Raw genomic sequence first — 24,376 nt, 5'->3', positions numbered from 1 at the left:
CTTCTTACCCATCTTTCTTATTTCTTAAGTTTTAAGGAAAAGTGGTATTTGGAAATAGAATAATTGCTTAAGAACAGACCAAATACAGTTATGGACTAAAAGAAGAACAGCATTAAACTTGGGATTTCTTTATTTGTCATGTTTTCTCTCAGTAAGTGTTCCCTCGTTTACTTTTTTCCTTTCTAATTAGCTGTGTATTCTTCAAACAAAACTTTAGCAACTGCACTTTATTCAAGCATTTCACAGTTATCTGGAGCATGCAGTGAGATTCAGAGTATTGTGGCACAGAAATCATTAAACTTGATCTAAATTGCACCATAATGAATTTACTTTGAAAATACACTTTGGACTTGGCTAGTGCTTTCTGGCTTGGTGCTGTATAGGTTTTGCACTTTCACACAAGAAAGAGCTGTAAGATTTGTGCTTGCTGTTAGGACACTGTCTATACCGTTTCTTGCTCTCTTTCATCAGTAGAGTATGTTTTGTCCTGCCTGATTGCTTCTACTTAAGGCTCTCCTGAAAGCTCTGGAAAAGTGGCCCTTAAGTTTTAGCAGAAAACCCTGCAAGGGCTTGCCTGTAGCTTGGGTGATTCTCTGCTCTAGTGGTCAGCTGGTAACGCCTTTTCTTGTAAAGCATATCTCCTTGAACTTGGATCATATTTTAGGAAATAATGAGGGATGCCACTCAAATATAATACTATATTTTTTGTCCTGTCTAATTAATTTCTTATATATGCTTACTGAGTAGCAAGCAGAATACATTTCTTGCATAGCTTCCCTATTTTGCTAAAACTAAGTCATGGTTACTCCTTTCCATCTCAATTGCCATCTCATACAAGGGAGTATAAACACCTAACTTTAAACATGACTCATTTTGATGATAGTACAAGTGTCCTAGATGGTTTTTTCTCGGAGAGAAAATTGCTGCAACATCCCTAAAGCAAACTTAAATAGGGAGGAGTAACATGGATAGTTTAAATCCTCTACTTGTGCAACTGTCTATGCTTGTTCATCATACACAGTCTTACTGTAAGTGGAGGACAAGGGAGGTGAGGGATTGTTACTGCTTTGCACACGAGGGTGGAAAAAAAAAGAGTTGCCACTGGAAAAAAAAATCTGTTATTACTGCTAATTAAAACAAAGCATATAAAATAAATTGCCATAAGTGAGTTAGAAGTAGAAATCTCTTACTGATATTAGGACGGGTCATACAATAAGCTTCTTTCAGGCTTTAGCAAATATTAATAGTTAGCTTATGCTTGATACACTTTTAAAATACTTCTTTGTAATATGAAGATACTACAAAAACTGGGTCTGGAACCATGTTGTGCAAAGTGTGTTGCCTGTCCAAAGGTTAAAATAAAGATCTGCACTTGAAAACTTGGTTTTAGCTGTATCAGCTTATTGGGTGCAAAACCAGTATCATTTGTATTCTACACATTTATATAAATTGGAGATGTGTGCACCCATTTCTGAGTAAGAAACACAAAAGGAATTTGTGAGGATCATACTAGCGAGTGCTTCTTAGGACAGAAATGTCCTTTTGGTAAGGCATTCCAAGGGTTTGTGTACTGCAGAAACCACAATATGAATTGTGGCTAGCCATGACTAGTATTTATCTTGCTTTTGTTTAGCAGTTCATTATGTAAAGCAAGCTAGGAGAAGTGGATACTTGGCAGGAAAAGTGGGGAAATAATAATGTTTAATTACTTTGAAGTACCAGAATTTAACCTGTAAGACTACTTTTTAGCAAGGTGGAGAGGATGAAAATAAATCTGTCCCTGGAGATCAGCAGAGATATTTATCTGTGATATTTCTAACCATGGTTGGTTTGATTCTTCAGTACTGTCCCCTGGAACCTAACTCATTGAGATTGGCTAGATTAGGTTGACATCAGTGAAGGCTTGGATTCCTTTTCCAGTGTATCCAAAGGAATCAGTAGTCTGGGTTAAACTCCATTTCAGCATCTTTGTATGTAATGTCATCCACAGTGTTTGCCATGAACGTGGAAGCTACTAGGAAGCCTTTAAGTCTTCAGTGTTTGTCATGTTAATGCTCATGCACAAAAACCTGAAAGTAAAAGTTCCCAGACTTTAGTTTCACAGAAAAAAAAATGAACAAAATCAGCATACTGAGAATATTCCTAGTTTCTCAGGTACCCAGTAGCCATTTCCTTCTCCAAAACCTGGAATTTTCTTTAACTAGTGGAAGGGGACCTTGTTTTTGTTACATGCAGGTAAAGTAATCTCTTGGTGCATTATGTAACTACTTTAAATTGGAAGATGGGGATTTTTTGTCATGGAGATAATGAGACACTTTGTATCTAATGTGCAGTGTTTTCTGTTTTGTTTAGTGGGAGACTTCGATAAGATCTGGCGTGAGCACTGTGAGGATGAGGAAACTCTGTGTGAATATGCTGTGGCAATGAAAAACCTTGCAGATAATCACTGGGCAAAAACTTGTGAAGGGGAAGGCCGAATTGAATGGTGTTGCAGGTAAATCTTACTGTATTGAAAAGATGCATTTGCACACTTCTGCTTGCAAATACAAGGCTTAAGGGCTTTTTCTTTCTTTTTTTTGCCAATTTTCAAGTTTTGTTCTATAACATTTTAATGATTTATTGCTTCTTAAAACAAATACCTTCTTACTGTTCCAACTTACTAAGGAAATACAACTTTAAAAGTGTTTTGTTTTAAGGTGACTTTTCAAAAAAGTATCTTCGACAAACAAGGTTTGCTTTTTTTCCTCAAATACAGAAGCTGTTTGCAAGTAAAGCTATTAAGTATTTTGCTATACATTTTAACATAAACTAAGCAAATGCAGTGAGCACAGCTCAAGCTTAATTTTCAGCGTGCTGGTTTGAGTTGTGTGTGCAACAGTGTTTTCTGTGTAATCTGATCTCCTTCCTGTGCAATTTGAAATCTTAATCTTGACTTTAACCTCTATGGAACTTGCTTTAAATTAATTTAAGATTTTACAATTCCTGTACATCATAAACATGACTTTTATTGGGTTGTCTTAACAGTAAAGTCATTAAATGACTTCAACTAAACTTATTTCAATCCTTGAGGAAAACAAATTTCTACAAGAGAAATGTTGGTTACTCAGGATTCCTGCATAGAGTGGCATCTGTACAGCAGAATAATGCAAAAATTTGTTGAAGTCTAACTGGGAAGAGAAATTATCAATGATCCTGCCTTTGGGAATGACTTTAGACAGGCAAAAAGTAACAATTGTGTCCCAGTCAGTGGGTCCTGCCAGGTGAGTGTTGCAGTGTGATGAACTAAAGGCAGCAAAGAAAAGGAGGCATGGTATGATTCAGTTTAAAATCATTAAGTCCTTTGAGCCCATGAAACAGAGGAGGAGGAGACAACTGTGAAACAGTTGATCTAGGGTGCATCTTGGTGGCAACTTGCGCTGTTCTGTGGCTTCTGGAAATGGAGCAAGTAATATCAAGATGGTTTCCTTTTGCCCTCCAACAGACTTAAATATTTGAAAATCATTCCTCTTCATATCAATCTTTTCTCCTTTAGCTTAAAAAAAAATCCAAAAAGCTAGTTAAGTACAGACCTTTTTTCAGATGTTTCATATATCCTTAGGCCAGGTACAAGAAAGTTGCTTCAGTTGGAAAGAACTATGTCCAAAAATAGACATACATTCACCCCGGCATTGTCAGGGATAAATAGAATGAAGAAATCTTACTGAGGTTGTAGTAAACTCTTGTTTATGCTACTGACCTTGTTTGGTGGGTTTTCTGTGGTTTGGTGTTTTTTTGTATTGGTATGGCATTGATTTATGCTCACTTGTGATCCCCAACTGCCCATTCCTTTTTTACAGGCTTCCTCAGTTGCTGGTTGTTTTCTTGTATTTGTGCTATTCATTACTTCTGTGGAAATGCTAATATCTGTACTTCTCTTTACTAAATTACACTCTCTTGTATCATATTGAATTATTATACTGCAATTTCTTGTAGCATCTTCCCCCTGCTTGGCATCCTTCATGGATCAGTGAACAGGAGTACTGACTGTTCAAACATTCAGGTTATCTGTGAAAATAGTAATTGTACTGGACCCAGGGCAATACGTTGCTTTGTATTTTCTTACGACTTGCTTGTCAACTAATATGTGAAACTTTTTTCAGTAGAGCTGTGTGCACTTATTTTAAAGTAATTTCAGGTAATCAGTTTTTCCCTTAGCTTGTGACAAACTTGTGTGTTACCCTGTAGGACAGGATAATGTTTCTTGTGGACAGGGGAGGAAGAGTTGATAGCCTGTATGTTGAAATATTTTGGCTCTTTGTCTCACTTGTTTTCTGTATGTAGTTCCTACAAGATTTACAAAGTAAACACTTACCTAAAATGTCCAGTTTGGACCTTTCAGCATGAACTCCTATTGAAAAGAGAATCCACCAGGTAAGAGGCGCTAAACGCTCTGTCTCAGTCTAAAGTTTCAATTAAAGCACGTACCTTTTCAATTTGCAAGGACTTAGGAGTTTTGTATCAATATAAAAAGAGGGATCCTTTTCACTTGTGTGCCTCAGATTAAACTGAAGCCTGGATGGCTGAGTACCAGAACGTATCCGATTGACTTTGTGTTCTGCAGTTTTTTGTTGCTTCTGTAAGGGCCAAGAGGTGTGCCAGACAGATGGCAGGTCCCATTGTTGTTACTCCTCCTTGTGTCTGATTGTATAATTGCATGCAAGAGAACTTGACTTGCATGAGACTGAAAGCTTTTGCTGAATGCTTTAACAGTGTCACCAAGACAGCAGGAAGATAGCTGATGTATTAGATGAAGTTTAAATTAGGAGTGGAATGCTGGAAATACTCTGGAACCACTGGTGTATCCCAGATGAAGAAAGGACAGTCTGAGCATTTGTTTTTCTTTGAAGCAAGATCTTTTCAGAGATTTGGAAAAAAAACAGAACTCTTCTTTCCTTCATTTTCCTTGTATTCTTTTATAAAGAAGCATTGCATAAAGTAAATGAGAGAATGCAAAATAGCCATTAGAGAAGCCATGTGTGCTTCTCAGTATTAAGAATAACAATTTTCTTGAAGGATTCTCCTTTCAAAAGCCTTTCTAGCTATTTAGTTGAAGATACTGAAAAAGAACTTCTTTCGGACATTAATTTGTAAAACAAAACCTCTTATTTTATTTCTTCACTACTTCTTGATTTAAACAAGCACGTATCCAGACTGTAGAAACCATAAGAGATGGGAAGCAGTACATGATAGACTGTGCTGACAACCATTTGCTGCACTGTATAGGGACAGTTTTATTTATTGTTTTAGGGCAACACTGTACAACTGCTAGCTGGGGAGAGGGATTGAGGGGGAGAGAGGGTTTAAAACTTTGTCCCCTTCCAGATGCAGGTTAATGATCCCCTGAGCAGTGTTGTAAAAAGACTGGGAAACACTAAACTGTCTTGCTTTCTCTGTCTTTAGAAAACTGAATACAGAGTAGCAAATGGTATTTGGAAAGTAATGTAATGCTTCTCTTTATCTTTAATATCATTTGTATCACAACACAAAACTTAAGCCTTTCACCTAAATACGGTAAGATGATGTTTACCCTGAATAATTGTCCTAATTCTTAAATTTTGCTGGCATAGGTAGGCTGGTAAGCCTTTGTATGGACAATGAATGCCAGCCTGTTCTGGTCTGGTCAGAACAAAATAAGCTAAACCAGCAGGTTTGCTTCTTTTTGTCGCTTTTGCATCAGTATTAAGACTTTGTTGACTTGACTATTTTTTTAAATAACAAAAAACCACAACAAAATCTGCACTTCTGACTATCATGACAAAGCAATATCCTGACCTGCATTTTTTTTTAACAAGTCTTTTTGACTGTTTCATGAACAAACTGAAGAAATATGGTCTTGAAGTTAATGTCAGGTGAGTGCAGAACTGTGTGAAAAAACTTGGAGAGAATTGATACTAGAAGCTTATCTTAAAAATGTGATTTACTGACAACACTCTGTCAGTGTCCGTCTCTACATCCATTACTAATCCATATATTCAGAAGCAATCTGCTAGAATAAAGTCTGTTTATTAAGTTTGCAAATGAGACCAAACAGAAAAGAATTGTCTACTCAGAGCAGAATTAAAATTAACCATGTTTTTAACTATACCAAATATTGTCAACTATACAAATAAAGGCCAGGGAGTAATTGGTTGTGTCAGTCCTTTAGAAAAGCATATGGATTCTGTAGCAGGACCCAAGCTGAATATGGAACAGTCAATGGCATGCTTTTGCAATAAAGGCAAAATATACTAGAGGGTATTAATGAGATTATCCACAAGATATGTAAAGCACTTCTCTGACTTTATTTAGTATTGCTTTTAGCCAAAATAAGCTACTGCATTTAAAAAATAAGAAGCAGCTCAACTCCAAGAAAGATAAAGAAATTATCAAAAATATTGGATTTTTTTCCATAAAAGCCTGGGGGTGTTCTTCTAGAAGCTGGAGCTGTGTAATCAAAAGAAGAGAAGGCTGAAGTGATCTCTTACAAGATCTTTGAGAATAACAGGTCTCTTCCAGAACTCTAAAGCTGATCTTGTTCAAAAGAATGAAGGCATATTTGAAGTTCCTTCAACACTGTTTTGCAGATTTTTAATGAATGCAGTTATTTCAGCAATTCACTTTCAGGAGAATGGAATTAAGAGGGAGGTGGCATAAACATGAGAAGGGAAAACATTTAAAATGAAAAAAAGATTTAATGTTCACTGTTCATGTTTGTATGACAGTCTTCATTTTTACTCCTAAGTAATAACTTTGCTCTGATAAAACTATATCTGTTTGAATGTTAGAGGTAATTAGAGCAATGATCATATGGTAACTGCTGCATGGACACACCACCAGAGAAACATCTGATTACAGATCTAATTGTGTTTCTCAAAAGAAAAACCTCAAAACCCTCAAAGTGTGAGCAAGTGTAAAAATTAAAATGGAAAAATGTATACAAGTTTCTCAACTTGATATTTAACAAAATGTAATTATGATAATAAAAAAAATTTAATACTTTACATTGAGAAACCTCATGCTCTCACCTCTGCTGGATACAGGATTTCCTTAACTGTGGTGTGCATTAAGTGGATGTGCATTATAACAGCAAAATATTTTCCAGTTCAGAGGAAACTTTATTGCTCCTCTGAGTATGATTGATGTGTATAAGGGACATTGAGAATTTTCCCTTCCTTGACTTTCTTTGGAGGTTGAGGTGTGGGTGGATTAAACCTGTAGAAGAGTTTACACTTTTTTTTCAGGCCAGCAGCTCTGTCAGTTGACATTGATAAACTTACTCCTCAGTATGTGAGAGGAAAGGAGAAACGTTTTGCAGAAAGAAACCATGGTAAGAAGTCCAGACTTTCCTTCAGCTCTGAAGGGAAACGTTATTTCTCAGTACCCTTACTGAACTTCATGTTCAATATTAGGTTTAGGTTAGTAAATATGGTTAGGAACATAAGTCAAGCTCACCTTTTCCTCATTATTAAGCAGAAGGAAAGAGATGGACTGTGTCAGTATTTAGCCTGTAAACAGGTTGCTTGAAACCCTTGAGCACTGATGACAGCTGTCAGAAACTGCTTTTGCCACAATAAAAGCTGACCACACCAGCTTAAATTTAGTTGTTTGATATTACTTGATAAGAGCTACCTACTGATTCTTTTGTGGCTTATAAATTTCATATGGTGTTGCTTTGGCAATTCCCCCCTCCTTTTTAAACATTATATTGTATTGAAACCTTGGTTTTGATCACTGTTTTTGTAGAAGCAGCTTTTCTTTCATTGCTGGAGAGTATTAGAAAATGAGTATGGATTCATATTGGCTTTTACTGAAACTTCCTTTAAGTGTCCAGCCCAAATGGTGGAGCAGGAGGGTCAACAGGCTGGTTACCATTTGAGATTTGAAGTATGGAAAGCAAGTTTCATTGAGAAAATATCTAGATTTCATTTTAAAGCAAAGACGTGAAGTGAACGCTTCACCTGTCTCTTTGCCAACAAAGTTAAAGTTTAGAGCTGAAACGTTTATTTCACAGTTTGTGTAAACTGTAACAAGTGCTAACTCAGGCAGCATTTACATTGTACAATTCTTCACAAACAAGTATTTTCATTTTAGAGCTATCATGGTATCAAAGACTGAAAGCTTAAATGTTAGTTAAAATGGAGCCATGTCAGTCAGTTCTCAGAATTATAAAATAGATTTCTTAATTTTATTTCTTTGTAGATAATTGAGGGATGTTCTGTTTATTACATGACAGTTGTTAACTGTAGTGTCTTATATAGCTGTATATTCAAAACCACAGTGTGATGATCAATGATGGCTTTTAACAGCCATGAAGTTAAACGTGCCTACATCAACAAGATATCGGAGTAAACTACTGCGTGCATTACTTCTGGTTAGCTACTGTGCAGTGCCTGCTTACATGCTCACTGTTACTTCATATAGGTGTTAGGTCCACTTCCATGAGGGGAGGACATAAACAGCTCCTGTGAGGCTATGGAAGCCAAAAGGACAGCATGTAGTATTCCTGACAGAATTACTGTAACTTCAGAAAGGCGTAAAATGGAGATCACTCTCTGTGGTTATGAAGTACAGTATTTCCTGGGTTGGTTGTTTGGGGTTTTTTGTATAGGTGGATTTGGTTTGGGTTTTTTTTTTTGTTGCTTTCTTGTAATACTGCTCAGGTATACAGACTGGGATCTGAATGTGAAGAATTTTACCTAGTCTTGGGCCTTCCTGTGTCTCTGGCTAACAACAAAAACCCACAAGATTATGATGTTTCTCCTCATGATTGACTTCAAGTGTCTTATGTGCAGAGAAGGAATATCAGTTAAGAAGAACAGAGAATTGATGTGAACTCAGTTGACCTCATAGGCAGTGGTAGAAAGATGGAAAAAATACTGATTTGCACCAGTACCACGAACGAAGAAGAGATCACTTCTTGGTGACAAGAAGCTTATACTAACTTTACAAGTAGGTTATTCTCCTGTGCAACAGCTCATTAAGTGTAAAGCTGAGCCACAGACCAGCTTCTAATGAGTTAAAATATTGATAACATCAGTAATTGAGGAGAAAAGCCATGACATTCTCCCAAGGTTGTGAACTTTTTGATGTGTTCTGACTTACCTCTCAGCATTGCTATCAGTGCAACACAATTTAAACTGCTGTTGATTCTGGATGTTTAAGAGATAAAACAAGAAAAAAGACTTAGAATAAAGGGACTGCAAGTTGCTAACAAAATAGTAAGGTAGCTAATAAATGGTGAGGAAAAGATATTTTTGTATGTGAGTTTCATTTATTTGACAAAGTGACACACGGAACTAAATAGTTAGGAAAGACATAATCCATAAGTTGATCATATGCTTATAAGCAAATAATACTATATAGTGTAAAATACAGCTTTTATTAGCACACCAGCAATAACTTGAGTGTTTTTCTAGGGTTCTCTCTTGTTTACTGACATTTTTAATCTCTTTCCTGCTAAATTAAATGACCAGCTCCTTTTACTGCAGCATTGTTAATTTTAGAAATCTTATCTTTCCATAAATGGAGTCTCCAATGATGGAGACAGTTGCTCCATACTGTTAGGATGTGAATTTTAGTTCTTTATTCCATCTAGCTTCTCTTTGGTCTTAAATGGTTTTTGTTACAGAGGAATTGTAACTATAAACTTGATGACTGTAAATATAATGTTTACTGAGTTTGTCATACAGCTGTGTTTTCTGCTCCAAGGTTACTATCTTCATTTTAGAATTTTATATTCAGTGCAAGAATAACCAAGGTCTGCTTGAGCAAGTGAACTTTGCTTGTGCTTTGAGTTTGTTAGATGTAGATCAGTTTTGGTCTTGAAGTCATATAAGCACACAAATGTGTCCAGGGTAACTCACACACCCCACACCCCCTTCCCAGCTAGAATTAGTAACCTGGACATAATATTCTACTGTAATTACACATTTACTGTCTCAAGTCGTAATTTCTTACCATCCTGCAATAAAGTGACTTCTATCTGTACCTGTTTGATTGTGTATATTTACTTTTAAGAAACTCAACTCCAAGGGCTATTGTTTTTTGCCTTCACATCTTATATGGTGGAGAGGCTGGATATATTCAATGCCTGTAATATCACTAAGCCTTAGATAAGGTGTATTCTAAGTCTTTGTCTCGATTTGTAATTTGAATGCAACACTATACCAGCATGTCCTTTCCTCAATCTGTGATGTGAAATACTATGTTATCTTGATCCTGTTTTGTATAAGGTGTTATTAAATTACATTTGAATTTGTTTTCTGGAATGTTTTCTTCAAACCTCTGTTAGAGGAAAACTAAGTCAGTTTCAAGAAAGCATAATAAAATGGATTGCTATGAAAACATCATTGAAACAAGTACTATTTCTGTTAAACTTTCTGTGCAAATACTTGGCTGGCACATCTAATTAAAAATACTGCTTTGCTTTGGGTGAGTCAGGCTTTTTAATTTCACAGCAACAAATTGTTTCCAATTCTAGTTCTACTTTGTGGACAAAATTCAGTTATTCTTGAATGTAATGCTTGCTTCTCATACGCTAATGCTGACTGCTGGTTGAAGTATGCAGGTGCAATGTAACTTTGATAACATTCTTTCCTTCAAACTGGTTAACATTTCTGTTGGAGTATGACCAGATTATTTTGTTCTGGTTCCTATTAGCAAAATAATTACAGGAAAAAATTCAAAGCTGAAATCACCCATCATAATACAGCTATTGCAGAAAAAAACAACCACCCTTGGAAATCTCAATTAAAATTAAAAACTGGTGTATGTAAGTTAGTCCATAGGCCTGGATTCTGTTTCTTTTCCCCCACATTAAGTGCCTTGCCAGGCACAGATGTTTCAAAAGCCTGTGCATTTATGGGGAGCTAGTTAATAACTCTGCACCTTAGTGGAGGGCTGCGGGGCTCAGGTGGCAGCTGAAGTTTACAATGTTCTGACAAGACTTTTGCCTTGCTCTGAAAATCTATTCATTTACTCAGCCATCACAGCCTAACTTTTGAAAATAAAACACCATTTGACTTCAGGTGTCTTTGTCACAACTTTCCTAAATCTTATTTACCAAAGTTGCACTAAAAGCTGGTGACAATTAGACCTCTGTCTTGTGTCTTATCTGTAGTAATAACCAAAAATAGCATTCCATTTTTCTGGGGAATTTTTATTTTTGTCTTTTCAGTGTATGCCGAGAATATTTTCAGAATGGTGGGAAAAGAAAAGCACTTGAGAAAGATGAAAAAAGAGCACTTCTTGATTCTAAGACCACTCCAGCTTTAAGTGTTTCCCAGGCTCCCAAGATTGAAGATCCCTTATCAAAGTTTGGCTTGACAAATCATGAAGCTATAACAGAAGAGTAAGTTTCACTTTTTTCCATACTTTTTTCCCCCTTTTTCTGTGGAAAGACTTACCTGGACATTTTTTCCCCATAATAATTACAGAACAGAATACATGTTTCAGTAAATATTTATGTTGTAGTATATTTTGGTGGATGCTGTTAAAAAATTGCTTGAGAGTGACAACTTAGTCATCTTCGTATAAGTGTTAAATTAATTTCACTTTTGTACATCATTGGTTTGCAAGGCAATTTATATTAAACCTTGAGGTGAAATAAGGGAGATGTTAATTAAGTTAGAATCTAGTGGCTGTTCAGCATTGTTGAAAAGTCAATTGCTTATATAAGTACTAAGTGCCAAATGTAAATATCGGAGTACTTAAAACTTTCTCTTCATAAATAATTGCAGAGTAACTCTTGATTCCAATTATACACTTCAAAAGCAATTTTGAATTATAACCTTTAATATTAAATGTGATAGTTTTCTGAAGACTAGCTCTGCAGAAGTTCTCATATGCTTAAGGTGTTGTCCTAACAACAGTTTTAATTTTGTTTTTGACCTTCACTCAAGTAAGAATTTTAATGTAGGCACTCAGGAGTGCCTTTATTTCAGTTACAGTCCCACCCTCCTGTTTTTTTCTGAAATAACAAGGGTCATGTTTGAGGCTATTCCATGTGTGAGGGAAATAATTTGTATTTTGCAAGTATAATGGAATAATGAATGCATGAGCATATTACCATTAAGTGTTACTCTTATGATTTGCTTCATATTCTTTATAGCCCAGTTCTTAAAACTGTCTGCAATAGTGTTTTTGCTGTTCTGTGAAGAGATTTTTCTCCTTATTGTAGCATGCTAATGTTACTACCAGATGTGTCTGTCCTTATGAGCTGGTATCTATTGTGGCTTCTCATGTTTGTAAAGTAACTTGCAAAAGGCATAAAGACCCCAAATGCCTATGTAGTTGAATAGTTACTTGCAAAATGAAACCTTTTTCCTCATTGTTGTCCTATAATGACAAGACAAAACAGATGCTTTCAAAATTAACATAGTGGCTTCTCCTAAGCTGACTTCCTCCACAGACTTCTCTTTTTTAGTGCTGACTTTGCTAAGTCAGCCTCACAATGAATACCTGTTTTTAATGAGAACTGCCAGGCACTTCTGCACAAAGGGCTGATGAGATTCTAATACCTTATAACATCTCAATAATGCTGGCATTTCTTAACACAGAATTTTAGCATTACTATTAACAGCAGTTTGTTGGTACTTGTTTGTTTAAATCAATAGGTTTGATATTCATACACCACTTAAAATTGATTTGTCTTCCAGTGGGAGGCCTTGTAATGACAATAAAGCATTTGCTGTCTCTTTGCATGTGCTCTGTCTTCATACTTTGTACCTTTTATAATGGCCATTGCAGAGCTAACTTCACATGGGTTTCTTCTTGCTACCAGTAGTCTGTAACCTTATCAAAATTTTGTTGTGACAAGCGTGTATAGAAAACAGTTAATAGAGAAGTTTTATTAAATAATCTTGAAAGTGTTTGTTAATATAGTGAGTGATTAATAATTTTCCCTCTCAAAACTTCAAAAATACAGACATAAAAACACATGTGGCAAATACAAGATTCCTAATATTGACCCAAAGGAGCAACAAATGATAGGAAGGTTTTTGTAGCTGTACAGACCTTAAAGCAACAAAGCATAGCTGGTCTAAGTTACTGCCCAGAGAAATCAAAATTCAGTTTTTTGCTTTCTGCCTTATAGAAGAAATTACAGAGATTATCAGAATGAAAATGGATTCTGTATTACACAAGGCATACTTTCTTCCTGAAATGCTTTTCTACTACATCTCCACCAAGCAATTAGTGCAGTCTGAATTTTGGTGAGGTTTTAATACAAGGGAATGGGGGACCCTCCTCCCACACACACTTGTTCCAATGCTGTCACTTCATTCTAGTCACATAACACTACAAATAAAGAGCTGTGGGGTTGTCTTATAGGTATGGCTAAGCCTGTGGCTTTTTTGCTTACTCTGATAAATGTAAAGACACTAATTTTGTTCTTCCTATATAATCTTTTCTCAGGTAGAATTAAAAGCAGGTTGCGTATGTAGGAGGTCTTCCTGAGCTTACCTTTACTGGCAAGGCATTGTAGAGAGACTGTACTTTGCTTGGTAAGGAGCAAAGAAAACTCAGGAATAAAAAGTTCCACAGGTAGCAAAAAAGATCCTGGGAGATGTGAAGAAAAGTAGGAGGCACTCAGCCCTTCAAGGTGATGGTAGGAAACATCACAAGAACCAAGACTGCAAAATTTACTGCAACTCAAAGTCACTTGGCTACTTTGATAAACCCATTCCCAGTTGCTTATGTTGCTCACCTCTTTGCTAGAATAAAATTGGTGAGTCTTACAGAAATAACTAATGTGAAGAGTCCTTTTTTACTTTAATCTGTATGAAAAGTAATGTATTTTCCACAGTACTCCTTCCATCCCAGAATGAGTTCTTATGTCTATGACATTAGAACTGCACCTGTTGTGAAGCTGGACATCAAACTAAGTCTTGCAAGATAAAAGCAGCTGTTATCTGCTGTTGAACAGCTCCTCCCTTCAATAAATTAGTGCCCCTTTCTTATCTTTTTGAGTTATCTTCTTTTTCTGTCAAATTAAGTAGTCATGCTTTCTATCCCTAATGGTAAAAATCACTGTATTTGGTATGGTTTCTCTTCAGGTGTTGACTTGACTGTATCTTAAGGTTCAGCCTATCGTTCCTTTCATATATAGCTCAGCAAGTTAGACCTTCCCAGTGGGTATCTTTAGGTGTGGATGTTACAAAAGTTTTGAGGCATACCAGTATTGCCCCTCAGAAGCAGATGTATAGCTTTGTTCTGCTCTTCTGACAGCATCATAAGGCTTCTGAATTTTTTTCCTCTTCAATCCTTGATAAATAATGGAGTAATTCAAAACTGTAAATTAGGAGATCAGCACATGAAGTGATTCAACTCAGACATAAAGTGACTCCCAAGGAGATGTGCTGGTCTGAGATGTCTCATACTAACTTTACATGGAAAAAGACACCACTTTATTTCAGCCCATGTTTGTGTTTTATGGCCACTGGGATCTGATTGGTCCCTCTGCATTATGCCAACTCCTTATGTATAGACTAGATTGTGACTGGCCTCCAAGCTGGGAAAAAACTGTCTTCATTCTTAAAGTACTGGCTGATTTACATGGTAGCCTGGTAATGTGTGCAGTTTTAACTTAAAGATAATTACTGCACTATTCGCCTTGGTGAGCCTGGTATTTTGACAGAAGTGTCCCCTGGATATATTCTGTTCCATGTAGAAGTAAAATCCTTAAATTTGGCATTATTGTTCTGCTGAATGCAAGAAGAAATCTTCTCTTGTTTCTCCAGCATCCTCTCTGTGGTGGATCACTGGGAGTTTAGGAGGAGCACAGAAAGCCCAGAGCTCTTTAATATTTTTTTCTGCAGTCTTCTTTACTGCTTTGTTGATGCTATGAGCAAAACTATGGCTTTGTTGGACTCTATTGGCCCTCCAGATCTGTTTCTGAAAGTTTTTACAGTTATCTGTCTCTCTGGGGCTGAATCTTTTCCAGAAAGATGACATATAATTTTTTGAGGATGCCAAATGGAATTGGCTACAAAAACTTGGAGCAAAAAGCAACATTTACTTGCTGGGAAATCATCCTTCTCCTCCCTGTTATTTCCCTGTGAAAGTTGTGAGTTTGCCTTTTGTTTGCCTCTATTAATGGATTTTGGGTATTCTAACAAATCATGATGGAAGTTTTTAGAGGCAGCCCTGTAAACAATCCAATAGAAAGAGCTCAAACTGTTGGCTGCTACTGGTGCTGTATATTATCTTCTTTTTTGATATGTGGATGCACTCATAAAGTTATGTTTTTAAGAACAAGTGGATGTAAAGTCTGTGCTACTGGACTTGAACAGAACTGTTTAGTTCAAGCATTTACTGGTTTCTTGCCTTGCAAAGAAAGAATAAACAGCATTCAAATTCAGAATGAAAATAAACTAAAGAACAATGTCTTTGATTGTAGGTTGTATTGAAAGGCTATGTCCTTGATATTAGTAAAGTGAGTAACATTTTCATTCTTTTAAGAGGGACAGTGCACCAGGTTAGACAAACGAAGTGCCTGGAGGAGGCAAAGCCTTTAAATGGTAAGACAGCTGAATGCTAGTACTTTTGTACAGGTACATTGATCTTATGTGATGCTATATTTTCTATATTGGTAATGTCATGAAGAAAATGCCTGTGGTTGCAAACTTGAAGACCAGAAATGTTCCTCTAGGCATTGAACAAGGAGACTATCCTTGGGAAGATAAGAAAGTTTTCAGAAACAAGGCAGCACTGTCCTCAGAAGTTGCCTGGCATCTTTTTTATTTTTTAAAACTATATATTTAACTTAAAAGAGCAATGATATCTTTATCTTCCTAAGGCAGGTTGGTTTTGCAGTTGGTCACAGACAATGTCAGAGCTTCCCAAGAAAAGCCAAACTTCATCTGGCAGCCTTCTAGCATGTCTTCTGGTGTGCTATTCTGTGACTTTCCAGCAGATACTACAAGAATGTCCTCTCTTTGTTTCTTCAATCTGCTGGGGTTGTTTTTGCTATTGTTTTTTTCTGATCTTGCAGTCTTTTTTTTTTTTTTTTTTTATAATCCGTGCAGTTTTGGAACCTGGTTGAGAAGATGATGGTCCAGTTTTTCATTGTGTTTTTGGCTTGGTGATTTTTTTAATTTTATTTTCCATTTATATTTTGGAAGGGTATATGTGCATCTCTGCAGCATTCTGGAACTAAAGTATTTGAGTGTCCTTAGCAGTCAGTCTGTCAGTCCAAGCAGTGAGGCATGATTTCTCCAGTTAATCCTTTTTTAATCATTCACCTTTTGTTGTTTGGTACCATAGGCAACTATTTAGCATTACAGGCTGGGGCCTTATCTATAATTTCACCTTAAATAGTAGGGTCATTACACAGTGACAGATAGGAAGATAGATTTTTGGCTTAGTAAAATGTTCTCCAGAATTCTTATGGTCTCAATTGTCATTTTTTTAGTACTTCAGTGCTCTGAATAGGGATCTCTTTCCTAAACCAGATGGCTGTTTTTGACTATTTCTCATTAAAAAGCTTTTGCATACTCCAAAAGAAAACTAATCACATGGCATGGAATAGACTTTTTTTTTTCCAAGTAGTTTTGAGAGAATACTTAATTGATTTAGATGTTAAGAATAAGTTCCCTACAACTTGAGCAGCCAGTTTTTAAGTCTGTGTCTCTGCATGGGCTGATGTACCTCCTTCACAGCATCCATCAAAAACAGAATGGAGTGAACCTCCAACATTTTATAAAACAATAACAAATAAGATATTAACATTTTTGCAGGGAATAACTAAATGCTTTGATTTTTAGATATTTATTTTATCTTGGAATATCATTTTGTATTCTCTTGTCTTTATTAAACCAATTATGGCACTTGACTTCAGATGCCACTTAAAATGGGACTGACAATTAGGTAGGTAGTGGGGTTTTGTCAGTTTCTCTTTTGAAACTCCTGAAATTTTAACTCTGACTTTTGTGATTTCAACACTTAAAAATACCACACAAAGGTAAGTGGGAAACACAAAGCAATAGAGGAAGCCTGTGTAGTGGACATACAAGTTACCATTTTAGTTTGTTGCTACACGTACACAAGTTAATGAATGGTGTTACAGCTGCTCTGAACATAATTCATTCTTCTTGAGGACCACCTGCTTTACTGTATCCTTCAAGCTTGGTTCCTTAGGTATCTCAGCAATTCAAGTAAGGCATTTGCTCCTGTTAGTCACTACAGTGGTATTCTATAAGAAATCTTTTGAATTAATAATCTGAAGCTGTAATTCAGAATATAGCTTCAGAAATAACATTTGATAAAACTTGAATTCTTTCTACTTCTTAGAATGCTCCACTCCTTGGGGAAGATCAGATTACTTGATGTCGGTAGCTGCTTTAATCCATTTCTGAAGTTTGAAGAATTTCTGACAGTTGGCATAGATATTGTTCCAGCTGTCGAGGTATGTAATATTTGTTGAATTTAATATAAATTGGATTCTCAGCTATTTTAGAATACTTCAAAATTACTGTAAAAGATGTATGTTTAATACTTAAGAATGTATCCTAAATATCTGTTTTAAAAGAAACCGTGGCCTTCCTACTATATGCTTTCCTTTGAACAGGCTCTAAACTGTAGTTGCATTTTGTTTTAAAAATGGAATTTACTTTCTAGATTTATGCCTTCGTCATGCAGATGTGAATCTTAAAATTGGAACATTTTAGTAGCCATCTTTTAATGGCATTTCAGATGAGTCATTGCATCTCAAAAGGCATAAATAAACATGGAGTACGCTTATACTTAGGCATGAACCTCTGACAGAAGGAAATGATCACTGGCTGTTCTTGGTGAGTTTTTCTGGGGAGTTTTAATAACCAGAAGTGCACCATAAGGAGGCTTTTCAGTCTATTGCTACAAATATTGAACTTTTGCAGTCCTGAGGACAAATTTAGCAGCACTTCTGGGATAAATGGGCTCATTTTCTCTAGGTACTGAGATTCTTAAATGCATTCATTCTCCTGTAATAATTTATTTCTGTCTTTTGCTTTTCACCCAAGTTTTGTCAGTCCTAATAGCATTTATCAACCAGTCAAAATGACAAAGTGGAGTTAAATTAAAAGATACATAAAGGAATGCATTTCTGACAGAAAAACCTTAAGACCACACACATCTTGAACCCTTACAGTTTAAAATCAGTGTCTATTAAAATCAGTGCCTTAAGGTAACCCTGTCTAGAAGTGGAGAGGTGGGAAGAAGTGTTACAAGTACAACACCACAGTGGACTTCAAGGTAGTGTCCTCTTATTTGCTGCAGTGTGGTTTACATGCTAAATGCATAGTACATCGTGACCACCAGGTGTAGTCCACTAATACCTGATTTATATTTTTGCATGTATGCTTAGAGATAATATAAGAAACTACTGGAAAAAATCTGCATGTGATAGCAATTTGATGTTAGTTTCATCTGAAGAACCTTTGAATGGACTCCATCTTGCCTAATTTGAAGACTCCGTATCAGTTGCCCAAACATGATTGTCTTCCATCGCTTAAAAGGCTGTAAAACATCTGCCTGGGGCTGCTGGATGTGATGCAGGATGTAAAGGAGACATGTGCCACTAAAGTGGCAACCCGTGGCATCTAAAATATTAATACATGGAAAGTAAATTTTCATCTAAGATATATAGATCGTGGGTATCTATATATGAGGGTCTATGCTCCAATTGCAGTCAGTGGAGATCTATTAAAAATAGTGAAACCTGGAGGTCAGCTGTTTCGTGGGGTGGTGAACTGTGTTTTGACCTTGTGGACTGTATTGCCTTGCTCTTCAGTGAGCATAATAGGCACCTAGGCACATGAAGTTACATGAGCTGAATCTAACCATTAATTTTGAGGTATGCATAGTTAATATTTTGCTATCTAGTCTATTGTGCTGTTTTCATAAGGAAATTACTTTTGTTCTAATGAAAATGAATTTTAATGTATAGTGACCAAAGCCATTATTGAAAGAGCCCCAGAAAGGTTACTTCTGGGGGTGTAATGGAGGAATGTGAGTAATCCAGGCCAGACAACAGGGAAGGGAGTATTCGGTAGCTGCAATTCTTGTGTACTAACCAGTTTGTCAGGCTCTCTCCCTGTACACATGAATGATAAGATAATTGATTTCTTGTCATCTGACACAGTTAATACCATAGCTTGATGACAGGAACTCCTTGGAGTGCTACTGTACAGACCAACATAGTTACTGTGAGGCCTGTTTTGGTCTCATCAGCTTCTCTTACTTCCAGTCCCATGGATACTTCTGTGTGTTCAGGGCACACTGCAACCCAGCTAGCAAGTGTTCCTGAAGTGACATGGAGTACAGTTTGTGCACTCAACTGCATCTACTGGAATAAGTTTAGGCCCACCTCCAAACCAGAATTAATAAGACCTAATATGTTCAAGAATACTCTCCCTTGAGCTGCATCAGCACCATAATGTCACAAACTATCTTTAGGCCAGCAGTTGCCTGGGCTGATTTAAGACTTCACCATAATGTTCAGAGAGTTGTTAGGGTAGTTAGTGTCATCTTCTGCCCTGAAAAAATTGACCTCATAGAATTATAGAATGGCTTGGGTTGGAAGGGACCTTAAAAATCATCTAGTTCCAGATCTGATAACTTTGTGGTGGAAGCTGGAAACAGAAGACTTAGCAAAATCTTCTGACTTCACAGGTCTTTTGAGTAAGATGCCAAAAATACTTATTGAGACGCATTGAAACACAGAGGCTTCTTGGGAAGTCAGTTTCTTGAGTAATGTTGAATAGAGTGTTAAATAATTCCTTCCTCAGTAAAAACAGATTAATCCACTTCTGCATATAGAAATGCTATGGATATAGACTAAGTAGTTGAGTAAAATACTTCAGCTAATGTGAGGACTAAGGAGGATTTAATTGTGGAAAAACTAGAAGAACTGAAATGTTAGAGAGACAATCAAAAAATGTTTTGAAGCTGTTTAGAATGTGTTTCATATAGAAAGTAAATGATAGAGATATGAATATGGAAATATATTTCCATTAAAAGCTTGTGTGTTTTCAGGCAAGGCAGGGGAACTGCATCAAGAAAAGATTAGTATTCTCTTCAGCTAGGCATTGCTCACTCATTTTCAGGATCTTGGTGTAAAGTATGCTGAGGGAAACAGGCAGTATTGGAAGCTAGGAGGAGGGAAGCTGTGACTGGGGTAAGCAGGGCAGGTTTCTTCTTTACCCTGTGTTTTGGTTGGCCATTCTTTTAAACATTCTGCTTATAGTACAGATATTGCAGGATACAATTAGCAGTGGTTATTTTCTTAGGGCAGTTAATTTGTCTACATAACAACAGCAAATCAAACTAAAATAAATAAATAAATAAATAAATAAAAAGATGGCAAAATTTGAATGAAAGGAGAATCACCACTTTGGAAAAAAACAAATACAGTTCTGCTGGGAAATGTGCTGAATAAGCAGCAGATGTTATATTGGAGTAAATACAGTCTGAGACCAAAAAAAAAAAGGCTGGAAAGGTACTGGAATTAAAAATGAAAATATACAAGTAGGATTGTGTTCTTGAATGTCATTCTTGAATGCACTGAAGTATGACTGCTTGCTGTTTCAGTGTCTAGAAGGACTTCAAGTTCAGCTCAAGACTTGTATATCTAGAGTTCAGTTTAGCAGCATTTTTGTCCTAAAACTGCCTGCAGGTTTTGGCTGGCACTCAAAACATACTTTAGTCCTCAAATTCCCTTCGGCATTATTTCTATGTAACTGTTGTAGGAGTACTTTTCCATTACTAAGAAATATATGCAATCTGAATTGAGTGTTGACTGTTACAAACTTTTAAAATCTTGATTCTAAGTAACATTGCCATGTTATGCTGAACAATTATTCTTCAAAGCACTTATTTATTTTAAAACTTATTAGAGGATAGAATTAAATTACTACTGTTAATTTCCTGTTCTAAATATTAAAAGGAATCAGAATATAACCCTGCAGGTATAATGGTTGCAATTAAAATGTGTTGATTATAGCTACATAACACAAGTCTCTTTCTTAATTTTTTGCATATTGGAGGCCAAGATTAAAGTTACTGAAAAATCACATTTTTTTCTGAACACTGATTGCCTTCTAATTCAGTGCATAATCTCAGAAGAGAATGTGATTTTATATAAACAGAATTAATAATCTCTTCTGCTGGGAAACAATCATGCTTATCAATTGATTTAGTAATACCTTTATAATATTGTTCTAGTGATCTTTCTTAAATATTGTTTAATAAAACACTAAATATTTGCTTGGTATGAAAATGCAACAGATCAACTCCATCTTTCAGATGTGCTCCACAGAATGTTTTGTCTGCTTTCATATTCACCTACCTGTTTCGAGCGTCTGTTGTTTACTGCATATTCTCTAGGCATTAAAAACAATTTTTGTTGCTAGCATGCCAAAACCTTGTATCTTAATACCTTTTTTATTAAATAAGTCAGTCCCAGGTTTAGATGAATATGAAGTATCAAAACTTAAATGTACTATAAGCTTATTTTTTTGAATGCTGTGATGAAGGTTAAGAATTTATACTTCTGTATGTTGTATTATGGTGTCATTTCCCATCTTTAACAGCATGAATGCACAAGCAATCAACAGATATAGCCCTTACCTTACTTTTTGATAATTGCCCAAATGTGTACTGCTACACTTTGCATTTACAGCAATGTTAGAACATTGACCTGCAGCACTGCTGCCAAGCAGTAACTGTACTCTAACTTGCCAATGCATATTGCCATGCCATAGCTTGTTTCTGTAGCAGTAAAGAATGACACTTTATTCCAAGTGACAAAACTGCTAGGTTTCATGGATTCTTTTTAAAGGAACTGATAGAAATACTGAGATACCAAATTTATTTTTCTAATTATTGATTTCAAGTTTATAAATACCTATAAAAGGCTTCCACCATCCAGATAAACAAAAGCAATGTAGGTTTATCTGAGTTCTTAATTCACCTGTGAGATAGAAATTTAGCCCAAACAGAACAAAGTATATAATCTGTTTTGGTTTTTAATTAGCAGTTTTCAACTGTCAAATATCTAGTAAATTATTGCACATCTTAAATTTTGCTATGGAATTGTGAAAGCTAACCATTATGAGTAAAATTGTTATTTTAGATTGCTAATGAATTGAGGAATTTTCAGCAGGCTTGACATTTCCTCAGGGAAATGGAGAGGTTATCATTGATTTTTCTGTGAGTTAGGATCGTATTTGGTCTTTAAACTTGATGTTTGCTTGGTTTTGTTTTTTTTTATTCCACCAGAGCGTATACAAATGTGACTTCTTAAATCTTCAAATTCAGCAACCTCTCCAACTGGCACAAGATGCTATAGATGCCTTTCTTAAGCAACTGAAAAATCCCATTGATTCTCTACCTGGAGAACTGTTTCATGTCGTCGTTTTCTCTCTCCTCCTTTCTTACTTTCCATCACCCTATCAACGATGGATATGCTGTAAGAAGGCACATGAACTTCTCGTATTAAATGGCTTATTGCTTGTGATAACTCCAGATTCATCTCATCAGAATCGCCGGGCTATGATGATGAAAAGCTGGAAAATTGCTATAGAGTCCTTGGGTTTTAAACGCTTCAAGTATTCCAAGTTTTCTCACATGCACCTGATGGCATTTAGGAAAACTTCCCTGCAAACAACAAGTGACTTAGTTAGCAGAAACTACCCAGGAATGTTGTATATCCCACAGGATTTCAACAGTATAGAGGACGAAGAGTATTCCAACACGTCCTGCTATGTTCGATCAGACACAGAAGATGAACAGCTAGCCTACGGTTTTATGGAGCTCCCTGATGCTCCTTATGACTCAGACTCTGGAGAAAGCCAGTCTAGTTCAATTCCTTTCTATGAGCTAGAAGATCCTATATTGCTTCTAAGTTAATGTAGTCATTGAAATGACCTTTCAGTCAAACCTCTTGCTTAACTAATTTTGCTATACTAACATGGGCTCAACACACAAAAATGGTTTGCATAAGGAAAATGCAAAGGTTTACAGAGTTTGCTATTTTTTTCTACTTTTGAATTTTAAAATTTATTCTTGTATGAAAGTGAAAAAATACAAGTTTTATGCAGATGACTCATGTCATAGCATAAATTGCTGTTACTTTATTTAGATGTATATCACTAATTTTTTTCCCAGAAAGGTACCATTATTTTCTTTAGTGCTGTGAAGTGTGAGTTCTGTTTCATTTGCTACATGTTGTTTCAATATTTTAACTCAATGTGGTTGAGCTTAAGGCACTGGAGTTGGTGAGCTTCTGAGAAGTATATGTAGGAAGAAATAATTTGCACTTTAATTAAATGTGCAGATAGGTTAAGACACTTGGTTACACATGTCCCTTCATAATTATGGAACAAAGCTTTTTTCCAAAATTTGTTTCACTCTGGTTAAGCCTGGGCTGGAGAAACTATAATGCTTGCACATTTGATTTTGTTTATTGCAGCCCTCTTGAGATTACACCAAATCGAGATAACACCAAAACACTGGAATATATTCATCCATAGTTACACATACTGTATAATTTCATTGCATAAATGGTAGTTAGATACAAGTTTTCTGAAGAGGTTATCCCTCCCCAGAGGAGTATGGTACGTATAGACAATTATGTTTCATTTTAAAGCTGGAACATGGTTTGCAGTTGTATGAGTGCACAAGCACTGACGTGTATCAGTATTTCCCCAATGATGGTGTTCTGTATTCTCTTCAAACTGTGTTTTTTGGAGGGGGCAGGGTGGGTTTTGTCATGTTTTAAAGTAAATTATTTATGCATTTTAAAAACAAACAACTTTTTTCTTCAGTTGTCCTTATTTGTAAACCTCCCAAGTTAACTACAGACCAATTTTGTAAAAGGAACATAATTATACAGGTTTTTCAAGGATACACATATTTGCACAAAGCCATGTATTCAGACCACACGAATGAAGTTAACATACTATTTGCTTATTTGGACCCAAAAATCTTCTCTTTAGTTAAATAAAAAATCCATAGACGTCTGAAGACTGGTTTGCACTGTAAGGAGATAAAACAGAAGTTTTTCACATCTGTTAATTTTTTTAACTTGTGTAATAAATTTGTGAAGTTTTGCAGGGGAAAAAATATAAATCTGTTCAGTGTTAGAAATAGGAGATTCAGTATTAGCTTAGCTTAGATTTCTCTCCATTTAATGAAAAAAAAAATGGCCAGAATTTTCAGATTTGAATGTTAGGCTGTTAAATCTATCTGTAAGTGCCTAATAATTATTTTTTTCAACTAGGTGCCACATCATGGTTTTAAGAATGACTTCAGCAAAATGGTAGAAAATACTAATAGTTTCACAGGTGGTTGCAACAAGATCTACCTTACACCATATTAA

The 24,376-nt window shown here is 35.9% G+C and overlaps 1 protein-coding gene across 1 annotated transcript; it reads left to right on the top strand.

Annotated features, from left to right (window-relative positions):
• The first annotated feature begins 2,356 nt into the window (after window positions 1-2,356).
• Window positions 2,357-23,736, top strand: LOC104394658 (chromosome unknown open reading frame, human C7orf60). The gene is made up of 4 exons (XM_010004277.1): window positions 2,357-2,494; window positions 11,195-11,368; window positions 17,308-17,422; window positions 22,276-23,736. Exons 1-4 carry the CDS (start codon window positions 2,424-2,426, stop codon window positions 22,903-22,905), a joined length of 990 nt encoding a protein of 329 aa, XP_010002579.1. The 5' UTR covers window positions 2,357-2,423; the 3' UTR covers window positions 22,906-23,736.
• The last annotated feature ends 640 nt before the right edge of the window (window positions 23,737-24,376 follow it).

This window comes from Chaetura pelagica, unplaced genomic scaffold (assembly GCF_000747805.2).
Source record: "Chaetura pelagica isolate M959 unplaced genomic scaffold, ChaPel_1.0 scaffold68, whole genome shotgun sequence".
Lineage (NCBI taxonomy): Eukaryota > Metazoa > Chordata > Aves > Apodiformes > Apodidae > Chaetura > Chaetura pelagica.
The sequence above is the reverse complement of the archived record's forward strand: the minus strand, read 5'-3'. Positions and strand labels throughout refer to the sequence as shown.

Bases quoted from the DNA above. Each gene is read 5' to 3' on its own strand.
- LOC104394658 (XM_010004277.1), top strand. From the start codon at position 2,424: ATGAAAAACCTTGCAGATAATCACTGGGCAAAAACTTGTGAAGGGGAA. The intron at 11,369-17,307 runs GTAAGTTTCACT...TCTACTTCTTAG, and splicing joins CATGAAGCTATAACAGAAGA to AATGCTCCACTCCTTGGGGA. The intron at 17,423-22,275 runs GTATGTAATATT...TTATTCCACCAG, and splicing joins ATATTGTTCCAGCTGTCGAG to AGCGTATACAAATGTGACTT.